This window comes from Archocentrus centrarchus, chromosome 23, assembly GCF_007364275.1.
Source record: "Archocentrus centrarchus isolate MPI-CPG fArcCen1 chromosome 23, fArcCen1, whole genome shotgun sequence".
NCBI classification, from domain to species: domain Eukaryota; kingdom Metazoa; phylum Chordata; class Actinopteri; order Cichliformes; family Cichlidae; genus Archocentrus; species Archocentrus centrarchus.
The window spans coordinates 2242645-2264538 of record NC_044368.1 but is presented as its reverse complement, the minus strand read 5'-3'; the positions used below and the strand labels follow the sequence as shown (position 1 = coordinate 2264538).

Here is a 21894-nt window from a genome sequence, read left to right as displayed (position 1 = left end):
CAGAAACCAGCAGATACTGTTGTTTTTCAGAGTCCTGTGAACGCGTTCTTCCTGACACGACGTGTGTACAGAGTTTCATTTATCTCACCTTTATTTAAGGTGAAAACATTTTTCACCTTAAATAGTAATTTGGATTAAAATTACTGTTCATGAGAGACCGGGTTACCTTTAGAAGGTTAAAAAAAGATTACAAAATCAGACATGGAGAAAAATATAGCAAATCAAAGCAAACAAGGCACAGAGCCCAGCTTAGGTTCAGTGCTTCCACTCCCCCAGGCTGAGAGTAACTGGAATTTCAAACAGTAATCCCATTAACCCATTCTCTCTGCATATTTCCCATCAACTGAAGCACAAATATGTTTGTGAATAAGTACATTACTGGGGTGAGTAAAGCCAGTTTTATGACTTTTTATGAACTGAAAATGTTTTACTAGATCATAAAAATGTGCAACCTTAACAATAAGTTTCATCTTTAAGAGCAAAAGTTTTCAAAAGTCAGTCTTTTCTGAGAAATTCAGCTGAATTTCAGTATAAATTCATCATCCCGTCAATCATTAAAATGCAGACTGATATTTGCTAAGAATTTTCTGTGAATTCTTCAAAACTGAGACAAACTTTCACCTGTGAAACCCCAACTGCCGCTTCTGTCTGTGCATGAGGCTTGGGAATACCCACACAATGTCACACCTGTACATGATCACTAAAGCGTACCTGTCTGCCTTCCTGTTTGTCTTCCTGTTTCCTGCATTTCTTTGTCTCCTTCCTGCAGAGCTCGGGGCCTCGTGTGACCTTAGCCTCGCACTGGCTGTCGCTTTAGACCAAGCCAAAGGTCGCTCCTCACTTGCTTTAGCGCTTCCTGTGCTAACAAAGGTGACAGGAGATGCAGATATGTGCAAACTTTAAAGAATTTCTCTTACAGCACATGTGGTGGTTGTAGTTCATGCACTGTGTTTGGCTATTCACACTGCAGTGGATGTGTATCAGCAGGCCGGCTCACATGAAGACCACTTCAGAAATGTTAGCAGGGGTTGTGATGCAAACATATAAATTCTGTGCTGCAGAACTGAAAAAGGATTTCCTGCTGGGAATCTTGTTCTGGGATCACACTGAGATGATGGTGGCATTTTAGCATTCATGCACTGAGACACACTTTATAACACAATTTACACCCTGTGTGAACACTCTTGTGTAGAGTTTATGGTCCTCATTAGTTTGAAGTCTTATTTAATGCAGCACGTTGTTCATTTGACCCCATTTAGAGTAAAATAGATGATAAAGCCAGAGGGAGGAAAAAACCTAAATCAAACCAAACCTATTCAAATCATAGCTTCAGAAACCAGCGAGTGACTTTATATTCAGGTTATGAGTAAAGTTTATCTGTTCTGTCCATCACAGACACAATGCAGCTGTCTGCGCTGAGTCTTTGACATCTTTACTGCAGAAATGAAGTAAAGATATCTGTCAAACAGCCATCATAACCTGCAGAGTCTCTCAGAAGAAGACATAGACCCCTTTATGATCATTATCTCCATCGGTTCCTGCCTCAGACTAAAGGCCAGATTTGCAGGAGACTGTTCGTGTGGTTGGTGCAACACAGACACTAATCTGTTTAAGTTGTAGAGCTGCAGAGATATTATAGTAACAATAACAATGAGCATCATTTTGCAAACTCGAGTGGTCTTCATTAACTGATGGAATAGCAGAATGCATTTTTTCCACAAAGACTTCATTTGCAGTGAATCATTTTCTCTGAAGGTCAGACCTTTCTGTGGTTACACCTCGTTTTTAGTTGGCTTCCTCTAATACAAGTGGCAGCAGGGTTTTTTCCACACACTCTATGTTGCACTAATATTCTCAGCATAGCTATTGCCAAAGAATAAATTTTTTTCATGAACGGGCGTGGAGCTGACAAGAAAACCCGTGCATTGTACATCACATCTGTTTCCTTTAAACTGAATGGGGAACTGCACGCCGCTCTGATTACTCAATAGAAGCCTTCACACCTAGAATGACATCATTTCCTGTCATCATCTTACCTGACAGTCTCCTCTCTACAATTATCCACTGCTCTTTATAATATAATGCGATGCTTTAAGGACTTAACATTATATTTTTGAAGATGTCCTGTTTATAGCACTCATGTAAAGATATGCAGCAGCAGTGTGAAAACACAGCATCACGTTGGTTTATATGGACATTTTCTGCAGTAGTTTGTCCTCAGACGTTTTCCCCTGACACTTTAAACACAAACTTTTATTAACAGAGGTCATTACTGCTACAGTTTCAGTGTAAAAAAACCTAAACACCTTCATGATGTCACTCTGAAGTAACCAGGACAGGTCCAGCTTATAAGATTCAGTTTGAGATTTGATATTATTTTTTCTATACTTATCTGCTTCTACCTGCTCTTTGTAGCAAATGCTGAACTCTTGGTGGTCTTCAGGAAGTCCCGGGGATTCATTGTCTTACTTTGAAAAAAGAGGCTTGCATGGTGAGCACTCCTTTGTTGTTGGAGCTCATCATCCTCTCATGGCTGCTTATTCATCTACACTTAACATAGATTTGAAATTCTCTCAGTCTCTTTGGAGAAAAGCAAGAAGAACTTTTTCAGAAAAATGTAAAGAATTTTAGACGATGTCAGCTAGGCTTGTTTTATTTTTACCTGCTGATTGACAAGACTTAGGAGGAACAAAAACCCTACATATTCTGATAAGTTATGGATAAGGTCATCACTGAAGATGACTTAGACCTCAGTTATTTTATAAATTCTGGTTTCTGTCCCCACTTTACATGATCAGCTATATGTTGGTCTGTAGTGTAACTGGGGGCTTGTCCAGGGAAGTTTTTTTATTTTGAAAAACCGTTTTATTTTTATAGTTTAATAAAGGTCAAATTAAACTCTTTTGGTTACTTGAGTGTCCCGATTTCCAAATGTTAACATTTTTGTCCACTACTATTGATTTACTGTTACTGTTTATGCATTACTTCTGTCTAACGTCTATCTCATTTGCATGCACGCTAATCTTCACGCACTCTCAGCTGGAGTCCACGGTGCTGTGTGACTCAGGTAGCTGGGTGTGTTACTTAAGTGCCCTTTAGATTATTCACATGTGCAGTCCTATTGAGCCGCTCTTTTTACTTCTCATCATGTAAGTTTAATCGAGTTTTCATTAAAGCTGCAGCTGACAGAACTTAAGCTGCTCTGGGTCTGAACAGTTTACAGATACAGTACAAGTTTGCTGATATTTTATATTTTGTGTATTGTCAGCAAATTCCATGATATAAAACTAAGAAACAGGATCTATATGAGTTTCTCTGACAAAAAATTAACAGTCCTCACTATGCAGAATGATCCATGTTATGTGTTTACTGGATCACAATAACATGAACACTCAAAGTACCAAACTGGCCTGAATATAACATCACCCTGATAATCAAACATTATTTATGAAACTATGATGTTGTTTAACAGATATACTCACTTCATTTCTGTAGTAAAGATGTCAAAGACTCATTTTCAGTGAAAACATCCTACAGTGCTGTGCAAAAGTCTTGAGCCACCTATCAGTTCTATATATTTTGCTTCCAAGGAAATTTTTGAAGCGTCCTTGAGCAATCGCTCTCCAGGCTTTCTGAAGGTTTTCTTCACTCGCTGCTTCTTCACTCATTTTCAGTCCAGTAATCACAAAGGCATAGAAAAGGTTCCTAATTGAGAAGATGAACCGGTTTTGTGCATGCACATAACAGACAACTTAGCAAAGAACCAGATTTAAATGGTAATGTGAAGTGTGCTGAAAATCAGCAGCACTCTGATGTGAGTGTCCACAGTGGGTTCAGACTGTGCTGAAGAATGAATGCGTCCATATAAAATACTGATTTTCAAGCTTATTAAAATTGTGCAAACTCTGTTTTTGCCTTATATACCATATTTCCATGTATGTTTGCATCTGCAAATTTCTGCAGCTTTTTGCACCACAATAAACGTGCTGCACATGCAAAATTATGGCCTAAAATAAGCTAAATAGCTAAGGCACATCTTCAGTGGTGGAACAGAAGGATCTTTGCTTTTAGAGCTCGTTGCAGGATAAGGGTCTTTCAGGGTTCCCCGCAGGTATTAGAGCCTCAGTAGTCCCCAGTGTAAATACACATTATCAAAAAGCTACAGTATTTCCAGTAAAACCTCAAACACTACCTGTCCAGATGCAGCTTCAACCTGTGCAACGCGTTGCTTCGGTTTCTGTCCTGAAGAACCAGTTTCCTTTAAACCTTGTGCAAAAGCGGGAAACGGGCTTTGAGGTGCATTTTCTCGTGTTTGGCAGATGTGTCATAGGTGTTACCCAGTCAGCAGCAACAGGCACATATATTCCACCATGTTACAATGCGCGCAATGTTTCCCAACGCGTGGGTCACATTACATTTGTTTGTATGTTAACTTCTGTTTCTGTTAATCCTGTGAGGTCTGCACCATCACCGACGATGGCCGTAACCATGACTGTCCTCGGACTTTAATGTGAAACTCTAACCAACAACTCTGTACAAGCAGAATAAATGGGGAGTCAGACGGATTCTAAAATTAGTTTAAAAAAATGTAAAGATAAAAATTACATATGAAATCACCTTATAAAGGTAGAGATCCTCAAACAGAAAATAAATAAAGGGAAGGGGAGGATGCTGCATGATGACGTGAGCTGCCTTTCCTTTGGACCCCAAATCATCCACTCAGCAGTTTAATGTCCCAAATGCTCAAAGAATTGGGGATCAGGGGACAAAATAAATAAATAGCTCTAATAAATAACTCTAAGTAACATAATTCAAAATCTGATGATCACCCCCCCCCAAAAAAAAGAAAAATAAATAAATAAAATAAATAAATTACCAATGGTGGTTTAGACCTCACAGGGTTAAAAGCCTTTTTAGCTCATTGTGAATGCCATAAATTTTTGCTGGAGCTCCAAATGTGCATCAGTCCCACAACTGTAAGCACACAATTTCCCCCTGTTTGTTTTTCTGTTTTATAAATTTACATGTTTAAACTTGTAACATCCACCCGGGCACCAGCCGCCTAACCCAAACCCTAACCCACTGAGGCTGAGGGTAAGGTGGTGTTTTAGCATGCATGCTGATGAAGCGTGTACACGTTTCCTTTCAGATCTTTCACTTAACTCTGTTATAGTATCTCAGTTTGGATGTGCCAAACAAGTGAAAATTCACAGTTCCTAACAGTTTATCAGGCCCGGTGGATGTTAGGAGGTTAACCCTGTGATGAGCCTAACCCCAGCTCTGAACCTTAACCCTAAGCTTGTAAATGTGAATTGTTTTGCATGCATAGAATAGCATGCAAAGAATTACTTTCTTTGTACCCTGATTGCCAAGATTTGGAGAAAAATGTAAAAAAAAAAAGACATATTCTGAGTGTTATAGTCTGATTCATCAAAACTGATGACCTCACAGGTTAATTTGGGTATGCTTTTTCAGGCGTTTTTTGTTTTTTTTAGCCGCCAGTTAAGTGGTTAAGAAATGACTGAGCTTTCATTCAATCAAACTATTAACTTGTAAGTGACAGTGATAAATTGATGCATTAGTTTATCGGTGAGGTGTGGCACACGCATGCCGTCAGAAACCTTCAGAGGTGGCTGTGAATTCCCAGATGAAGTGGATTCATTGGAGGTGTAATGGTTTCCGTAACGGCTTCGCTGGATCTAATGATTTCCGACGCAGGCCGCCACCTCACCCTTTCACACAGCGTGCTTTCCAGGCGTTGCTGCTGGAACCTCATTGCACGCTTTGGGGGGGGTTGCATGCATGCAGGCCTCTGTTAGACCCCCTCTGCAATTTCAGGTCTGACCAGTAAAAGCACAAATTTCGATAAAACAGATGGGAGACATAAAATTCTGCAGTGAGCAGATGATTGAGGTGTGATGTGCATGAGTGGAAAGCCGACCCCTCACCCTCTTCTATGAAGTTTGTTGATTTAAAGGAAACTGCACAACCACATTTTCACACCTAGATCATCGCGACATCTCTCTCTCTCTCTCTCTGTGCATGTATGTCTATGTCTCTCTGCCACTCTCTCACCGAGTTATAAATAAAAGCTTTCAAGACAAGTCAAACAGTTCGAGCCAACTTCATGGTAAGAGAGGTACTGTCAGAGAGTCAATCAGACCATCAGTCAGTCAGCCAGTCAGCCACTCAGAGGACTCCGCTCAGCCTGTATCTGACCTCGGCATTGCTCCGACAGGAACTGAAAACACCAGCCCGGATTGGGAATCAAACCACAGACTCGACAAGCATTCGGAGGTGAAACAAGCAGGGATACAATGGCTACCACTGTGAGGGCAGCGGTCTGTCTGTGCCTGTGGCTTTTTGCCTGTCAGGTCAGAGGATCCCACATTCCCCAAGAAATGAACAGGACCATCCAGAGCCTCCTGCAGCACTATGTGAGTATTCGCTTCACTCCAACTTCTACTTAGTACTCGTGTGGTACCCGTCTGTGTAGCTCTACAGGCTTTGTATTTCCTCTCATTTGTCACAGTGATGCTCTCACCACAAACACACACACAGACACACACACGCGCGCACGCACGCGCACACACACACACGCACGTGCAAAGAAGCCTTTAGCATTTTCCACTTTAGTGTGTGGTTAAAGGACCATTTTCACCCACGAGCTGCTAAATATTACACACACAGCCTCTGCAGTAAACTTGCATGTAGTAAACTTTATGAGACTGATATCAGTCATGTGATGATGCAGAGATGCTGCCTGGGATGGTGGATTCAGGGACAGTCAATGAGTCAGACTCACATGACAGATAGGAGTGTCCCTGAATGCACCATCCGCTGCCATTTTTGCAGCTTGTTTGGTTTTTGTTTTTTTAACAAATGTAAACTTCATGCCAGTCCTCGAAGGCACCACTAATAACAGAAGATTATAAACACAGAAACAGCTGAACCCATGCCATCGTTTATGAATGCTGTGGGATTATTATCACTCTTGTTTATGACTGCAAGAAAAAACACTTTAAAAATATTAAAAAAAAAACTATATATATATATATATATATATATATATATATATATATATATATATATATATATATATATATATATATATATATATATATATATATATATAATTTTTATCTTTTTTTTAGGCAACTTTATAAATTTATTTACAATCTCAGATGTGACATCACACACAGTATACCTGACTGCCTTTGAATGCACCAGTGGGACTACTTTCCAAGTTTTCATTTTTAGTCATTGGTTGAAGATTAAGTTCCAATAACTTGGACCTGTTAGTCTAAATTATCCTCACTCAGGTCCCTGAAGCAGCAGCTAGCCTGCTAACAAGAACTAGCCGGCTTCCATTGAAATTCAGAATCTCCTTTTTTAAAATGTTATCATTTCCATTTAAACGGCTCCAGTCATCTGATCAGGGTCTTTAACTTTAACAGGCTCCCTCGGCCCATCAGGTCAGCTCAGTTTTTTATAGGTTAACGTTTCCTTAATCTTGGGATAAAACCCAACTGTGAAGCACTTTGTAACAGATTTATGAGGTTATTCTTCATTATTCATGTTTAACAAAATGTAAACATCTATTTTTGTGTCTTTTGCAGAAAATTTCCAACAAGGAAAGATTTGATGGGAAGCCCGTTTTCCCGAATGAGCAGCTCAGTGGAAAAATGGAGGTAAGAGTCATTTGATCAATGGGAACATGTAGGCTGTCCCCAAAATGTAACAAGTACATCCCGTCCATAGAAATGGCTCTAAAATACTACATTAAGTGCAAACTTAAGTGAAAATGAGAGAATACGGGAAATACACGAAGCAGTGAGGTGACTTAGCTTAAAGCTCAGCTTAAAGACCAGAAACGGTGCTGGATCCCATCCCTATGCAAAGAAACTAGGAACTATTTCTTGACAAGAGGCAGTGTATCCCTCCACTCCATCTCTAGTGATGAAGATGCTGAGGATAAAGTGAATTTATAAGTCTGCCTGCTTCACATTGACATTTACATTTCTATTGAAGAGTGAAGACAGAATGTTAGCAGGTATATTTCTGAACTCTGGAAGGAGCCAGGACACCTGCTTCCTCCTGCTCTCAGTCTTCATGCTCCTAGCTTCAGGAGTCCATGCTAATGTCCCCACTGAGGGCGTTTCTGGTGGCACTCGATGGTTGTGAACCTGCTCTTGAGCTCCACCATCTTTGGCTAACACGTACTCCCTGAGTCAGCAGGCAGCTGGTGTTTCCAGGTTTTGTCTTTCATGCTGAACCTGCTTGTTTTTAGCACTGGAGTGTGTGTTGAGGTTTTTGTGGTTTTTTCCTTTGCTTTGCTGGCTCTGCAATATGCAGCCTTCGTGCAGCTATTCTCAGATCCAGATCAAACTTTCAGTTTTCATCAGCGTTGCTATAAGGCCGCTTTGTGGTTGGTTTTCAGTGCTGAGCACCAAGACAGGCTGAAGCTCCAGTCTACAGTGTTTTACTAAGACGGGATCAGGTTCAGGTTTAGGCTGCTTCAGATTTGGAATAAAAAGACAACTGGAGGGTGTCTTTTCAAATTTTTAATAATCTTTCTAACTGCAGTCTTATTGATTTTATTATACGTGGAGCCTGAAACTGTCACCGTAGCACGATGATTAAAGCAAATAATGACAAACTATACGGTGGAAAAAAAAAAAGAAAATGGAGAAAACTTGAAGGAAACTGATGTAAAATTTCTTGTACTGCAGCTGACCAACTTAGCCAGTCAGTTTGCAGCTCGTGGATTACTTTGGTCAGCGCCGGCTCGCTCGGCTGCTTTTACTCACTGTTTCAACTCTAAGAAACATTTTGGCAGGTTAGTCAAAAAAGTTGGAAAAAATAATTCATGCACACGGTGGTACACAGGGCAGAGGCTGGCAGATAGGTGCACAGAAGGTGGTATTTAGCATAAACTCCATGGCCACCCACTGGGTTTTCCTGTTCAGTGTTTCTTTCACCACCACACCTACCATGAAGCACCACGGCAGGTGTGGCATTTCACATGTTTCACATTTTTTCCAGTTCAGACACTTTTAATGACTCATGTTAGCTTTAGCACAGTCTGCCCCCCCACACACACCTAAACCTGGTCAGTTGCATCGTGTTGTTGCCTCTCTCAGGTTACAGGACAGTGTTTCATCACGGCTTTTGTAACTCTCATTTCTAACATCCAAACTAGTTTCACTCCTCTCAGCAGAGCATGGATGTGACACTCAGCTTCAGCAGCAGTCAATGAGTGGCATTCCCCTTTCAGGCCTAATCTACACTCAGCTTAACTGTTGTGTGGGAAACCACAGAGTTTTTTCCATTGTGTAAAAAGGTTTTAGCACCTTTGTCAAGCAATCTAGTCATTATACCACAGCTTTTCTTTAAGTTTATTTACTTCTGTTTTTAGCTTTTAGACTTTGAGACGCCCAAAATCAGGAAAATGTCACATTTTTGGTGCCTAAAGGCATATTTAGTAAAAACAGACATGAAGCACATGCACTTCTGTTTTAACTGGTATAACTACAAAAGCAGTAAACATTTCCTGTCATTAACTCTGTGTCTCTCTTTCTCAGACCAAATTGGTCTTCATGGGCGGCGTTTTAGACTCCTACGAAAAGCTGTTCGGCCACATGTTGAAGCAGCTGCCCACTCCGAGCCCCCAGATTGCCGGGAGCAACGCGCAACCTGGCTCTGCCGTCACCGCCGCCTCCAGCGACCCCAGCAACGCGGGATCGGCAGCGGGCCGAGATGTCAGGTCACAGCTGAAATACATCCTGAGGAAGGTCCAGGAGCTGAAGCGGCACCGCTATCAGGAGCAGGAGAAGCTTCTGCAGGGACTGCAGACCCTCAGACATATCAAGGTAGGAAGCTGTCTGAACGCTCAGTGCTGTCTCTGCAAACAACCTCAAAGAAGGCTTTAAAGGTTATGTGGTGAAAAAGAGGCTCACGGTGGGCTCAAAGCCATGTCCATGAGGGCTTTATGTAAGGCCCATAGTGATGTTTCTGGAAGGCCTTTCTGAGGATTATGCACTGATTGAGTGTTAGTTGTGTGTATATCTGATGCTTACACCATGGGATGGTGTGTAGCACCAGGCCCAACATTAACCCCAAACTCTGTGCAATCAAAAGCTGTCATTTTTGTTCTGTTTATACATTTTATGGCAATTACGGGACAAAAAGACTGTTTACATTGTGCTTTTCCAGGGACAGGATCAGGGTTACCGCCGATGATGACTTAGACCTCACAGGGTTAAAGTGAATCTTTAAGCAGGGCTTACCTTCCACTGTAAAGCAGTCATAGTAATTCTGAAAGCTCACAAAGGTCCTACTTACTGAGTATCAGGGAAGGCTTTGAAACATGTAAACCTGTGTTTTCATTTCCAGCTGTGCTTATGTGACGTCATTTAACACTATCAGCGTCCTCTCTGTGGCTGTGTGCTCAACAGTTATGCTGAACTTGCCTTTGTGTGTCTCTCCTGTAGATGGACGACCACATCGTTCAGAGCAAAGCGCTCTGGCAGCTGCCGCAGCTGTACGAGGAGGCGAGCTCGCTCCCCGAAATCAAGATGCAGCGGCGACGCCGACGGCGGCGGCAAACAAAGGCCAAAGGTCACCAGAGGGGCTAAACCGTGACCCGAAGGGCATAAACCGCAATAACAGTAAAACGAGGATGTTTGCTGGACATTTGAATTTTACACGACCTAAAAATGTTCAAATTGAAGCCAGTGTGCCGAGTTAGTAGTTTTTAATATATTTATGAGATGAGCAGCCTAAGCCTTATAATATTGGAGCCTTGGAAAAATATTTTTTAAATAGTTTGGTGTGATACTTGAAAGCAGCATGACAAGTTGATCCTGTGGAATATTTTCACTGCAGGATCCTGAGATAACTAATAGTTTTCAACATGGAGTTTCACTCAGTGATTTCTTCTTCTTGTTTTTTTTGTTTTTTTCTTTTTAAAAACTGCACATTATTAAAAGCTCAGGAAACAGAGATAATGTTTAATGCTGGTTATAATGTATTTTTTAGTAAATATTTTGTAACTTTTTATTGTATTTTTATAAATGTATCAAAACAAATCTGAATTCTTTGAGTGAAACTTCCTCCTGATGCACTGAGATTGGACTGTAGTGGAGAAATGGGCGGGTCCAGACTGACTGCTGATTATTGATTGGACAGAACTTTGCATCTGAAAGGTTTTCAGATTGATCACATTCTGAATATCATGTCGAAGTATTACAAAACATGTGAAACGTCTTTTATGTGATGAATTTCCTGTGAAATTTTCACATGATTTTATTCTGTAAGTTGACTTTTTGTCACCGTTTCCCAACTTCTCCACTGCAGGGTCGATGAGAACTGATGATGTTTACAGTACAAAGTACTTAAATGTACTACGACGACTCTGAACAGTTAGTTTGGGTACTGTAGTAGTTCACTTTCTATTTTACTGACATGTTGTAGTTTTCTTTATTTATTTGCTATTTAAGTTGTTGATTGTTGATTATTTATTGTTAATTTATTGATTGGCACAGGCACACAAATGCACCTGAATAAAACAGAATGCAGCAGATTATGTTTCATGTGTTTGCTGTTTTTTTATGATGATGCACTTTGTAGTAGGTTTGATGTGACTGGTCCTTGGTCCTCCAAAAACCCGGGCTATGGTCAAAGTCCCAAAAAAATCTCCTCTGTGCTTTTTCCTGATCTCTTTTCCTCGACCTTAATGGAAAACATTAGGAAGGAAAGGAGTGAAGGAGAATGCACAAGGACTCCGACCCAACCCCGTCTCATGGCAGTTCGTGATACAGTCACAACCAGTTTTCTTCATGTTCCCCAATGTGAATTTCCAACATTATTGTGTCCCTGAACACAACCTTTTGTCAGTATATGCTCATATGTACTTGGAGGGGTGGAGGAGGAGCGAGTCCTCACCAAAGTCATACACATCACAGATTTTTCACATCATTTTTAAATAACTGGTTTTGTTTAGGCATTAAAATCTACCAGGTTAGGTTGAGAAAAACATATCATGGCTTGGGTTCAAATACAATGGTTGCTATGTCTTTTAGAAGGCTAAAATCAAGGCAGCACGGAGGAAGCAGCTCTCAGAGCTGCAGAAAGGTGTGATGAAGAAAGGGTACAACAGGCTGTCCATACCTGAGGCCTCAGAAACGGCCGAGCAAAGACTCACAGCCTCGGCTCACCGCCTGAAGAGGTACACCAGAGATAGACGCCAGGAGAATAAACAGATGTTCTCCACTGAACCATCCAAGGTGCACTCTCAGTGGCAGGGGAACAATATGAGAATATGAAGCGCATTACTCACAAATTTGTGTTCACTGATATGAAAAATGTAATTTGTGTCCATGGTCACCTAAAAGTTGATTCATCCTTTGTGACCATTTAATAAAGTGCCGTGAGACCGGTCCTAAAAAAAGTGTAACTTCTGCACAGTAAAATGAAATGCTGGTCATCCTCTCCTGCTGCAGACATGATTCAGTGTAACTCTTGCTGCAGTGCATCACCAGCTAACGCACAGACAAACACGCAACAACCCGGAAGGCCCATGTGGGCCGCATCACGCTCCCAACTAATTATCAGCAAGAGAAGGCCACATTTCACCGTGACATTAAGAATCAAATTAATCAGAAATAAACCAAAACACATCTCTTCCCGAGTTTTGAAGCACTGAATATTTTAAAATGTACTTCCTGTTTGGTTGCATTTTGTTTTGTTTACTTTATAGGTTTTTGTTTACTCAGTTTCCATCAAGACTTTAGTCCTGGTTCTATTTTAGTTGCTATTTGCATGTATTTCTAGAGTTTTTCTCTCCCCCATATTCAGCTCCTGTTTTGGTGCTTCTGTTATTCTGAAGTATTTCCAGTCTCACTTCTGGTTGTTTCAGTTCCAGTTTATGGAGTCCTGTCTGTCTCATCCTCCTGTGTTTTCCCCTTCTGCTATATTCACTCGTGTTTTGGGTTTCAGTGATGTTTGAGTTTCTTTTCCTGTTTTGTTTTGGTAGCTTACTTGTCTGAGGCATCGTTCTCTCCCAGCATTGCCTAAATTCATTTCAGCTGTGCCTCAGTACTCTCCCAGATTACCTCATATGTGTATAAATAGTCCTTCCTTTGACTCAGTGTCGGTTGCACTATCCAGTGTGTTACCCTCATGGACTCATGTGAATGGCTTTCTGTTGGCTTGTTTTTGGACTTTTTGTTTTCTGCATCAGTCTCTGCCTCGTTTCAACACCCCAGTACATGACAGGTTCCCCTCCCCAGCAGCCTTGGATCCATGAGCAAGGTTTAAGCGGAAAAGAAAACTAGTAAGAGGAAGCTTAAACAGTAAAATGACAAAGTGTTGCTTGGAATAACATGTTTCTAAATGTACAACTGGTGTATGGAAGAGTGCGCTCCGTGATGATCAGAGCTCATCTCAAATGTCCACCAGAGCTGCAGATATAGAAAACAAGGCTGTAGAGAACTCAAAGGTTCCTCCAAAGAAAGGAAAACCAAAACCAAACCAAGAGGAAACCAAACTGCACCAAAACTCAAACAAGCTGTGGTGATGACACCAAAACAACCAAGTTAGACACATGATAACACCAGTGTCACATTTAATCACCACATACACAGTTATACAAGAATAATGTGCCGTGAACTGTTTATGTACCAGAGCTGTGCTGATAAAGAGGAAGGCATAAATAGAGAAGAATTTCAATCAGTTTCAATCACATAATGATCAGTTAACTATAAACCTGAGGCTTGAGTCCCACACACGCTGACACAAATTGCTATCCTAATGAGGACATGCAGGATCTGCCTTTCAGCTTTTATGTTTGAACACACAACCAGCAACACAAAGAAAATCAGCCCAAAGAAACTTTAAAGTGATCCACACAATCCACACTGCAGAAACGTGGACAGGTAGAAACGGGAGCCACAAGCCTGACTCTTATCACTGACTTTGTTACCTGCAGTATATCAGGTCTGCAGACACTCAGCTTTAGCATCGTTCTGGGTTCTTGGCTAGCTTTGTGTTAGCATGCTGTCTCTGCAGATTCTTGCAAAGAGCCAATGTTGTGTTAGCAGCATAATCCAGTTGTGTCTGTCCTGCACTCAGTTTGGACTTTACCATCGTGCTCTTGTGATCTTTTGTGCAATAAAAATAAAAGTAATGTTCATGTTGCCACTCCTCAACAGCTTAGATGTTCCACTTTTTCCCTCCTCCATCCACACAAACTGAAATCAGTCGATTGGAGAGCGACTGCAGGAAGAAAAAAAGCGTCTTTTTTGTTCTAGCCGCCTGTCGTGCAGATTACACAAGTAACATCCTAACTGTAACTTTAATGTTATTACTGAATTTAGTGCCGTGACATATTACTTCACTGTGTTAATGAAAAACGTAATGTGCTTACAGTAATGCGTAACTTCGGAACGTGTTACAGCCAACACATCTGACTCCAGCATAGTTTGGTGTACAGAGGAGTTCATGCTTGGCTCAGTGGCTGCGAGGTGCCCAGGTCCTGTGGCTGCAAAACAAAACCGAATCATCACCCCTCCACCACCGTGCTGACAGTTGGTATGAGGTGTTGCTGATATGCTGTGTTTGGGTTTCTCCAAATGTGCTGCTGTGCATTATGGACAAACATCTTCACTTTTGTCAGACGGCTTGTGGTTTGTTCAGGTGCAGCTTTGCAAACCTAAGCCATGCTGCCATGTTCTTTCAGAGAGACGAGGCCTTCTGCTGGCACTCCTTCCAAGTTCAGTCCTTTTCTAATTGTACCGTCATGAACTTTAACATCTAGCATGCTAACTGAGGCCTGCAGAGACTGACTGCAGGGAGTCACGAAAGCTCTTTTTCACATGAATGCAGTTTGTTTTGATGAATCAAAAATGGCACACACATTTATATATTCTACTTACTGTACATTATGTGGAGCATTTATTCAAGTGATGCAGCTTCATGGCACTTTGTGCAACTCCATTGTTGGCTCTGGTTGTATAAATGAAACCATGTAAAATCATCTGTGTCACAAGCATAAAAGCCAGGATCCGCTGGTTAAATATTTATCTTTGCATTTCATAAGCTTATCATTCTCTTATAAGGTAATATCTTTACCTGTGACTTCTTAGTCATTTTCCACTATTTTTCAAAGGTTGATACAGATTTAAAAACTAATTAATTTAGACTGATTCCATGTTTTGTGAACTTGCACAGGCCCCAACAATAAACTTACAGACCACGAGCCTCTGCAGGCAGACAGGCGGGTCTGGGTGCTTCTGCAGCTACGAGTTAGACCCCCACCCTGCAACCCACAGCTGTGATGTCACTTCCCGTGACATCACTTCTGGTAAATGTCATGTAGCCCTTGTTACAGTAAGTGCAGCACTTACCCACAGTGCACTGCGAAGTGACTGCGTGTTTGTGTGTGAGGCTGTGACTTCTAAGAACCAGAGCTGTGCTTCCCCACAGAAACAAGAGCTGCAGCATTGTGTGTTTGTGTGTGGTCAATGAAGAGTCTTTGAGGGACTTCACAACTGTTGCGAAGATAAACAGGCAGTAAAAAATGTTTTTAAGGGGATCTGTTTTTAGTTTCTTTTTGTCTTTTTTTTTTTTATACATAGAGTGAAGACTTAGCAAACCAACCTCATGAGTGGAGTTCCCCAAGGTTCAATCCTAGTGCTTCTTTTATTTATAAATTTACATTCAATTTCTTTGTTGGTGTAAAGTCAACAAACACTTTAAGCTGTTTTTATCAGAACTGAATGCTGTCATTTTCTCAGTGATTTAGTTATCATGGAAATACTTGGTGTACCTAAAAAAAACTGCGTTTATAACTGTGCAGATAGCATAACAATTGCAAAGCTTACACTGTTGTTACACTGCAGTTACACTAATACAGCGGGTTTTATTTTATTGTTTATCAGGCCTTTTATTTGGTAAAATAAAGTATCATTATTGCCCATAATTTGGATTTTTTTTTTTATTCACTGGGTACAAACTCTCACGGTGTGCAGGCATTCTTGAAGCCTTCTTGCATAGCATCAGGAAGCATGCTATTAAGCAGCTTAGATGCAGAAATGATAAGAAATAGCAAATACGCTGTAGGCGGTAAATGAGAATCCTGGCAGTTATAAATGACAACACAGGCCAGTAGATAATGTCTCTGTTTGGACTTGTGTTTGTACTGCTGCATGGTGTGGATGTAATATAAAGCATCGAGGGGGCGTACTGCTGCATTTCAGCAGGACTGCAGTGGAAAACATGACAACACAGAGACAGAGAGACTCAACTTTTACCCCCCACCTCTGTTTCTGTGGCCGCTCTGCAAGTGTGTGTCAGTGTGGGTTTCAGTGTGAGTCAGCGAGTTGCAGGTGCTACTGTGAGAAAATGGAAATACGTTTTTGCATGTCTTCAAATGGCAGATAATATTCAGAATGGATTAACTCAAAGTTCTGAGCTGCTGCAGTGAACAGGCGCCGTGGAGCATGTTTTGTTTTCTGGTAACATCAGCAGCTCGTTTAACCAACGCCTGTGCCTTTAAAGAGATCCACAGGAGAGGAAACCACAGATTCGTGGTGCTGGATTGCTTTGAGGGACAGAATGTCTGACACTTAAGATCAAAAGAACTTATCAGTACTGAAATTAAACAAAACGCAGCAGAAAACGACTTTAACGAGAGTCTGCAGGCATGCTAGCAGCTCTGTGAGGCTAAATGCTAACATGTGATTTTTAAACATGTAGTCCTGAGAAAAGGTCCACCTTTACTGCTTCCATGGGAACTACTGGGGCAGGAAGCAGCCAGGTGCTGCAAATCAGATGCACTTGATTAACTGATCATTGGCACTGTGAGCACCTCTATAAAAGCAGAAGTTTTGGAGGTTTGCAGGTCTGGAGCATTCAGGTGTGCATTAACACAATGCCACAATCTTCCCAGGAGCTGCAAATTCATCCCAAGGTCAGACTGTGCAATGCTCAGAAAACTGCAAAACACTCAAGGACCAAACCTCTGTCAGCATGTTATAGGATAAAATTCATTACAGCACAATTAGAAAAACCCTGAACCTGTTTGGAAGGTTTCAGTTCAATTCAGTTTAATTTATATAGCACAAAATCACAACTGCCAGGAGAAAGGCTCTTCTCTCCTCTGGACCAAAGTGCAGATGTTTGTCCAGAATGCACATCAGCACAAACAGCTCAGAGCAGCTGTGAGCACGGTGGAGGAGGGCCGAGGTTTTGGGCTCCTTGCAGTCACTGAGTCAACCATGAACTGACAAACAGCTGAAGCCTGGACCAAACTGGGCCATCCACAGTACAATAATCCCAAGCACATGCGCTGAAAAAGAAAAGAATGAAGGAGGTTCAACGGCCCAGTCAGAGTCCAGACCTCCTCAGCCCCACTGAATGCTGCGCTGGGACCTTCAGACAGCTGTGCATGAATGAACGCTGCAAACCTCGCTGAGCTGAAGATACGCTGTGAACGAGAGTGGGCCAAAATTTCACCACAGTGATGGGAGAAACTGATAGTCATAGAGGAAACTATTACTTTGACTTATAACTGGTAAAAGTGGTTCTACTGACTCTTGGGGCGTACTTAGTTTTTCACAGGATTGTATAATATAAACATAGATTAGCACTAAACACAAATACAGCTGATTTTAATGGGAACGTCACTACTGTTAAAGGGATTTGTCGTAAAGTTGCATTAAAGCACTAAATGTCTAAATAAAAGCACTGCAGAAGAAAAATCAAAATAAATGAATTGAAAAGTTTCTTTTTTACTGTTCATATTAGCAGCAGGAAATATCTGACACATAAGCAAACACATCACAGATTGTTATCTAACCACTGAGGGCATATCAGATAGAAATAATCTTAATAACATATGAATAACAAAGAAATTCACAGGAAAAAGGTTATTTATTCACTGCTAAAAAAAAGAAAAACCTACAGAGGCTGAATTCAAAGATGACCCAAAAATCTAACTGGAAACAATGATGCAGCAGACTGGAACATGTCATTGCAGCAACTCAAAATGGTCCTCAGTAGTTTGTGTGGCCCCAACATGCTTGTAAGCATGCCTGATAATGTCAGGGCTCCTAATGGATGGAGGGTGTCCTGGGGGATCTCCTCCCGGATCTGAACCAGGGCATCACTGAGCTCCTGGACAGTCTGAGGTGTTCTATTGGATTTAGGTCAGGTGAGTGTGGGGGCCAGTGAGTCGTATCAGTTCCTTCATCCTTCAGAAACTGCCTACATACTCTCGCCACATGAAGCCGGGTATTGTCGTGCACCAGGAGGAACCCAGGACCCACTGCACCAGCGTAGGGTCTGAGAGGTCCCAGGACTTCATCCTGATACCTGATGGCAGTCAGGAGTGCCGTTGCCTGGCCTGTAGAGGTCTGTGTGTCCCTCCGTGGATATACCTCCCCCGACCATCGCTGACCCTTCACCAAACCGGTCATACTGAACAATGTTAAGTGCAGCATAATGTTTTCCATGGCTTTTCCAGACCCTTTCACATCTGTCACATGTGCTCAGGGTGACCAATAGTGGACCTGCCAATTCTGCTATTCTATGGCAAATGCCAGTCTGGATCCACGGTGCCGGGCAGTGAGCACAGGGCCCACTAGAGGGCGTCAGGCCCTCAGACCACCTTCATGAAGTCTGTTTCTGATGGTTTGCTCAGAGACATTCACACCAGTGGATGCTGGAGGTTATTTTGTAGCTCTGCAGGGCTCATCCTGTTCCTCCTGCACAAAGGAGCAGATCCCGGTCCTGCTGATGGGTTAAGGACCTTCTCCTGTCCAGCTCTCCTAGAGTTCCTGCCTGTCTCCTGGAATCTCCTCCATGCTCTGAGACTGTGCTGGGAGACACAGCAAACCTTCTGCCAATGGCACGTATTGATGTGCCATCCTGGAGGAGTTGGACTACCTGTGAAGCCTCTGTAGGGTCCAGGTATGACCTCATGCTACCAGCAGTGACTCTGACTTTATGTTAAACTCTGATTAAAAAGTGTTTCTTTAAGTTTTTTGAGTAGAGTATGAAATAATATTGAAATAGATGGTTAAACTGCAGCTGGTCTGTGATCTTTGAGGTTGTAGTTCTGCTGATCCAACCACTGGCGTGTTTACATTTGAAGGCAGCTGAAGAATTCAAAATGGAGAAGTTATTGTAGCACCAGTGATAATAAACCATGGAGAGTCAACAGTAATGCTCTGATCAGGGAGGAAAACGATGGGAAAACTTGTGTTGCTACCTCTCACATATCAAAGGATTAATAAACTCTAAGGGTCTGTTCTGCTTTTCCTTATTGTCCACTTACTGTTAGTGTCTGATGTTCATTTCAAGTCAAACGTATGTGAAGATCATGCATGCAAATGCAAAACTAACATGCTACCAATATCAAAAAGGTAAAGTCAGAATTCTCAGAGGTAAATGCACAGTAAACTACACCCTTCATCCACAAGCTGATTATGAAGTGGTGGTGACGCTGTAACGTAATGCATTACTTTTTAACCTCTGTCACATGGTGTGCGCTTCAGTGGCCTCAGGATCACATGTTTGCTTCTCGCATGATGATCTGGTTCTTCTGGCTTCATCTGGTGATGACCTCTGAACTGCACTTAGACAGTTTGCAGCTGAATGTGAAGCTGTGGAGGCCACGATTCTCCACAGGAAAAATGGTGGCAAGCATAGTTCAGGTTGGGAATGAGTTGCTGCCCCAAGTGGAGCATCTTGGCAGCATTTCGGGCTCTCGTTCGTGAAAAGGGAGCGACAGATTAACAGATTAACAGAGGCAGCATCTGCAGTGCAGAGGAGGCTGAACTTATCTGTTGTGGTGAAGAGAGCTGAGCATGAAGGCAAAGCTGTGATCTACTTGATCTGTGATCAGCTTGTGGATGTAAGCAGCTTCTTGTAATTATGTTTTGGTTTATGAGTTTCTAGGTTCTTGATTATATAATATTCAGTCATCTTTTATAACCTCATTCTGTTCTTTCCTACCTCCTCTCTGTGTTTGTTTATCGTCTGTCTCAGTATCAGGTTTGTGTGTCTTAGTCTGGGGCCGTTTCTCAATATGTGCACATGTGTGTACTTGTGTGTACTTGTGTGTACTTGTGAACTTGTGAAACATCGTCACTCTCAGCCCAAGTTTTGTTCCAATTCCAAAATTTGCATAAAGGCATCGCTCAAAATGCCGGGATGTTTTCTTGCTCCGCCCCTTCTATCGAGGATGCATTGGTGCTGACTTGTGTGGACTTGGTGCAGCCAAGTATCCCAGAATGCATTTCAAATGAAACTCCAATGCAGCAATGGCAGAGGAGAGCAGCTAAAACTGTGAAAAAATTTGAAATATCCTGTGACACAAAATAAACATCAAATATCTGCTCAGTTTATCAGGATATTGCTTAATTGCAAAAGTGCTTCGACGTTTTCGGAGATGTGCGTTCCCGCTGCTTTAACAGCCAAGCTGTCCGCTCGCCGGCCGGACGAGGATCGCTATAACCGGGGAGAACGCCTGACTCCCGGGACATCGTTTTCAAAACTGCCGCTGAGTGGAAGTTAAACACAGATATAATTCACTCAGATGATCTCTAACGGCTGATGTTTGGTTTATTTCAATGTTTCATTTGTTCCTGAACTGATATTAAAAATATTTTACTGAGGAAGGAACACGAGAGCCTTTTCACCAGGAACAGGAACATCGCAGCAGCATGTGCGATGTTCCTGTTCCCGGAAGACTGATGACAAGCCTGCTCCAGAAATGATCAAATTATATGTTTTAAAATTTAAATATTTATTGGACTGTATTCTAAACATCTGTCTGCTGTAAGTGGTGGAAGTCTTCTGGAATAAAAATAACATAATTTTAACATCTGACCTGTTTTTGTTCAGTCAGCAGCAGAGTTGTGTATAATGTTTTTATTCAGAGATGAAGTTTTTAAAGCCGAGCAATCAGTAATTTTAAACTGGAGCTGAGCTGTGATGTCATCAAGTCCACTGGGTTCCAAATGAAAAATAATCCCCCGTACTTGGGAAATTCACAAGTTCAAACGTGTCTTGTTTTCCTTGATTAGTGTTTGCCCCAATTACCACAGTGTGTTCTTTGTCACCTTGTCCCTCATTGCTGTTGGTGGATGCTCTGATACTCTCATGGATACTCTGTGAATCTCTGAGCTGCGGCGCTGATACATCGTTAAAATGGTGGCAGAAACCGACACGATCAGGCACTTGTTTTTTCAACCTGGCACAAAAAAACTGAGACGTGTATGAAATGACACCACTCTCCTCCAGCCTTTTTTGGTGGCCATCTCTCATTAAGGATATTCCTGATTATGTCAAAGCATGTTCAGTCTGTGCTCTGAATACCCCCCCCGCACAGCCCTAGGTTCCCAGGTTAGTCTGTCATCTGGTTTCCACCCACAGACTAATGAGCAGACGAGATGAGAGGCTGGTGGAGGATACACCGGAGTGTTCTTGGGAACCCCGGTCTGCAATCCTGGTCTGGAAGTTTCACTGCAGGTACCCAGACATGCCTGGTGGGTCTCCAGGAAGCTCCCTTTAAGGGGGGGTACTGTCATGGTGCCTGGAGTCCTCCCTGGTTAGCTGCCAGTTTTCATGTATTCTGTTTGTGTTTTCTTTAGCTCCTCTTCTCTCCTTCCCTTCCCCTCTGTGTCTGTATGTTGGAGGGTGTGTTATTTATATGTTGTTGGGGAAGGTGCCTCACCTGTGGCTTGCACCTCACCTGTGGAGGATCAGTTATCAGCACACCTGCCACAAATGGAAGCTGGTCAGAGGCGAGTAATTTAAAGTTGGTGAAGCTCTTAGATTAGATTAGATTAAACTTTATTAATCCCTTTGGGAGGGTTCCGTCAGGGA

General features: G+C 42.0%; 1 protein-coding gene across 1 annotated transcript; it reads left to right on the top strand.

Moving 5' to 3' along the window:
* Positions 1-6317: 6317 nt before the first annotated feature.
* On the top strand, positions 6318-10707 carry LOC115773709 (interferon gamma-like). The gene is made up of 4 exons (XM_030720585.1): positions 6318-6437; positions 7620-7691; positions 9585-9872; positions 10494-10707. Exons 1-4 carry the CDS (start codon positions 6318-6320, stop codon positions 10635-10637), a joined length of 624 nt encoding a protein of 207 aa, XP_030576445.1. The 3' UTR covers positions 10638-10707.
* Positions 10708-21894: the final 11187 nt, after the last annotated feature.

Bases quoted from the DNA above. Each gene is read 5' to 3' on its own strand.
- LOC115773709 (XM_030720585.1), top strand. From the start codon at position 6,318: ATGGCTACCACTGTGAGGGCAGCGGTCTGTCTGTGCCTGTGGCTTTTT. The intron at 6,438-7,619 runs GTGAGTATTCGC...TGTCTTTTGCAG, and splicing joins AGAGCCTCCTGCAGCACTAT to AAAATTTCCAACAAGGAAAG. The intron at 9,873-10,493 runs GTAGGAAGCTGT...TCTCTCCTGTAG, and splicing joins AGACCCTCAGACATATCAAG to ATGGACGACCACATCGTTCA.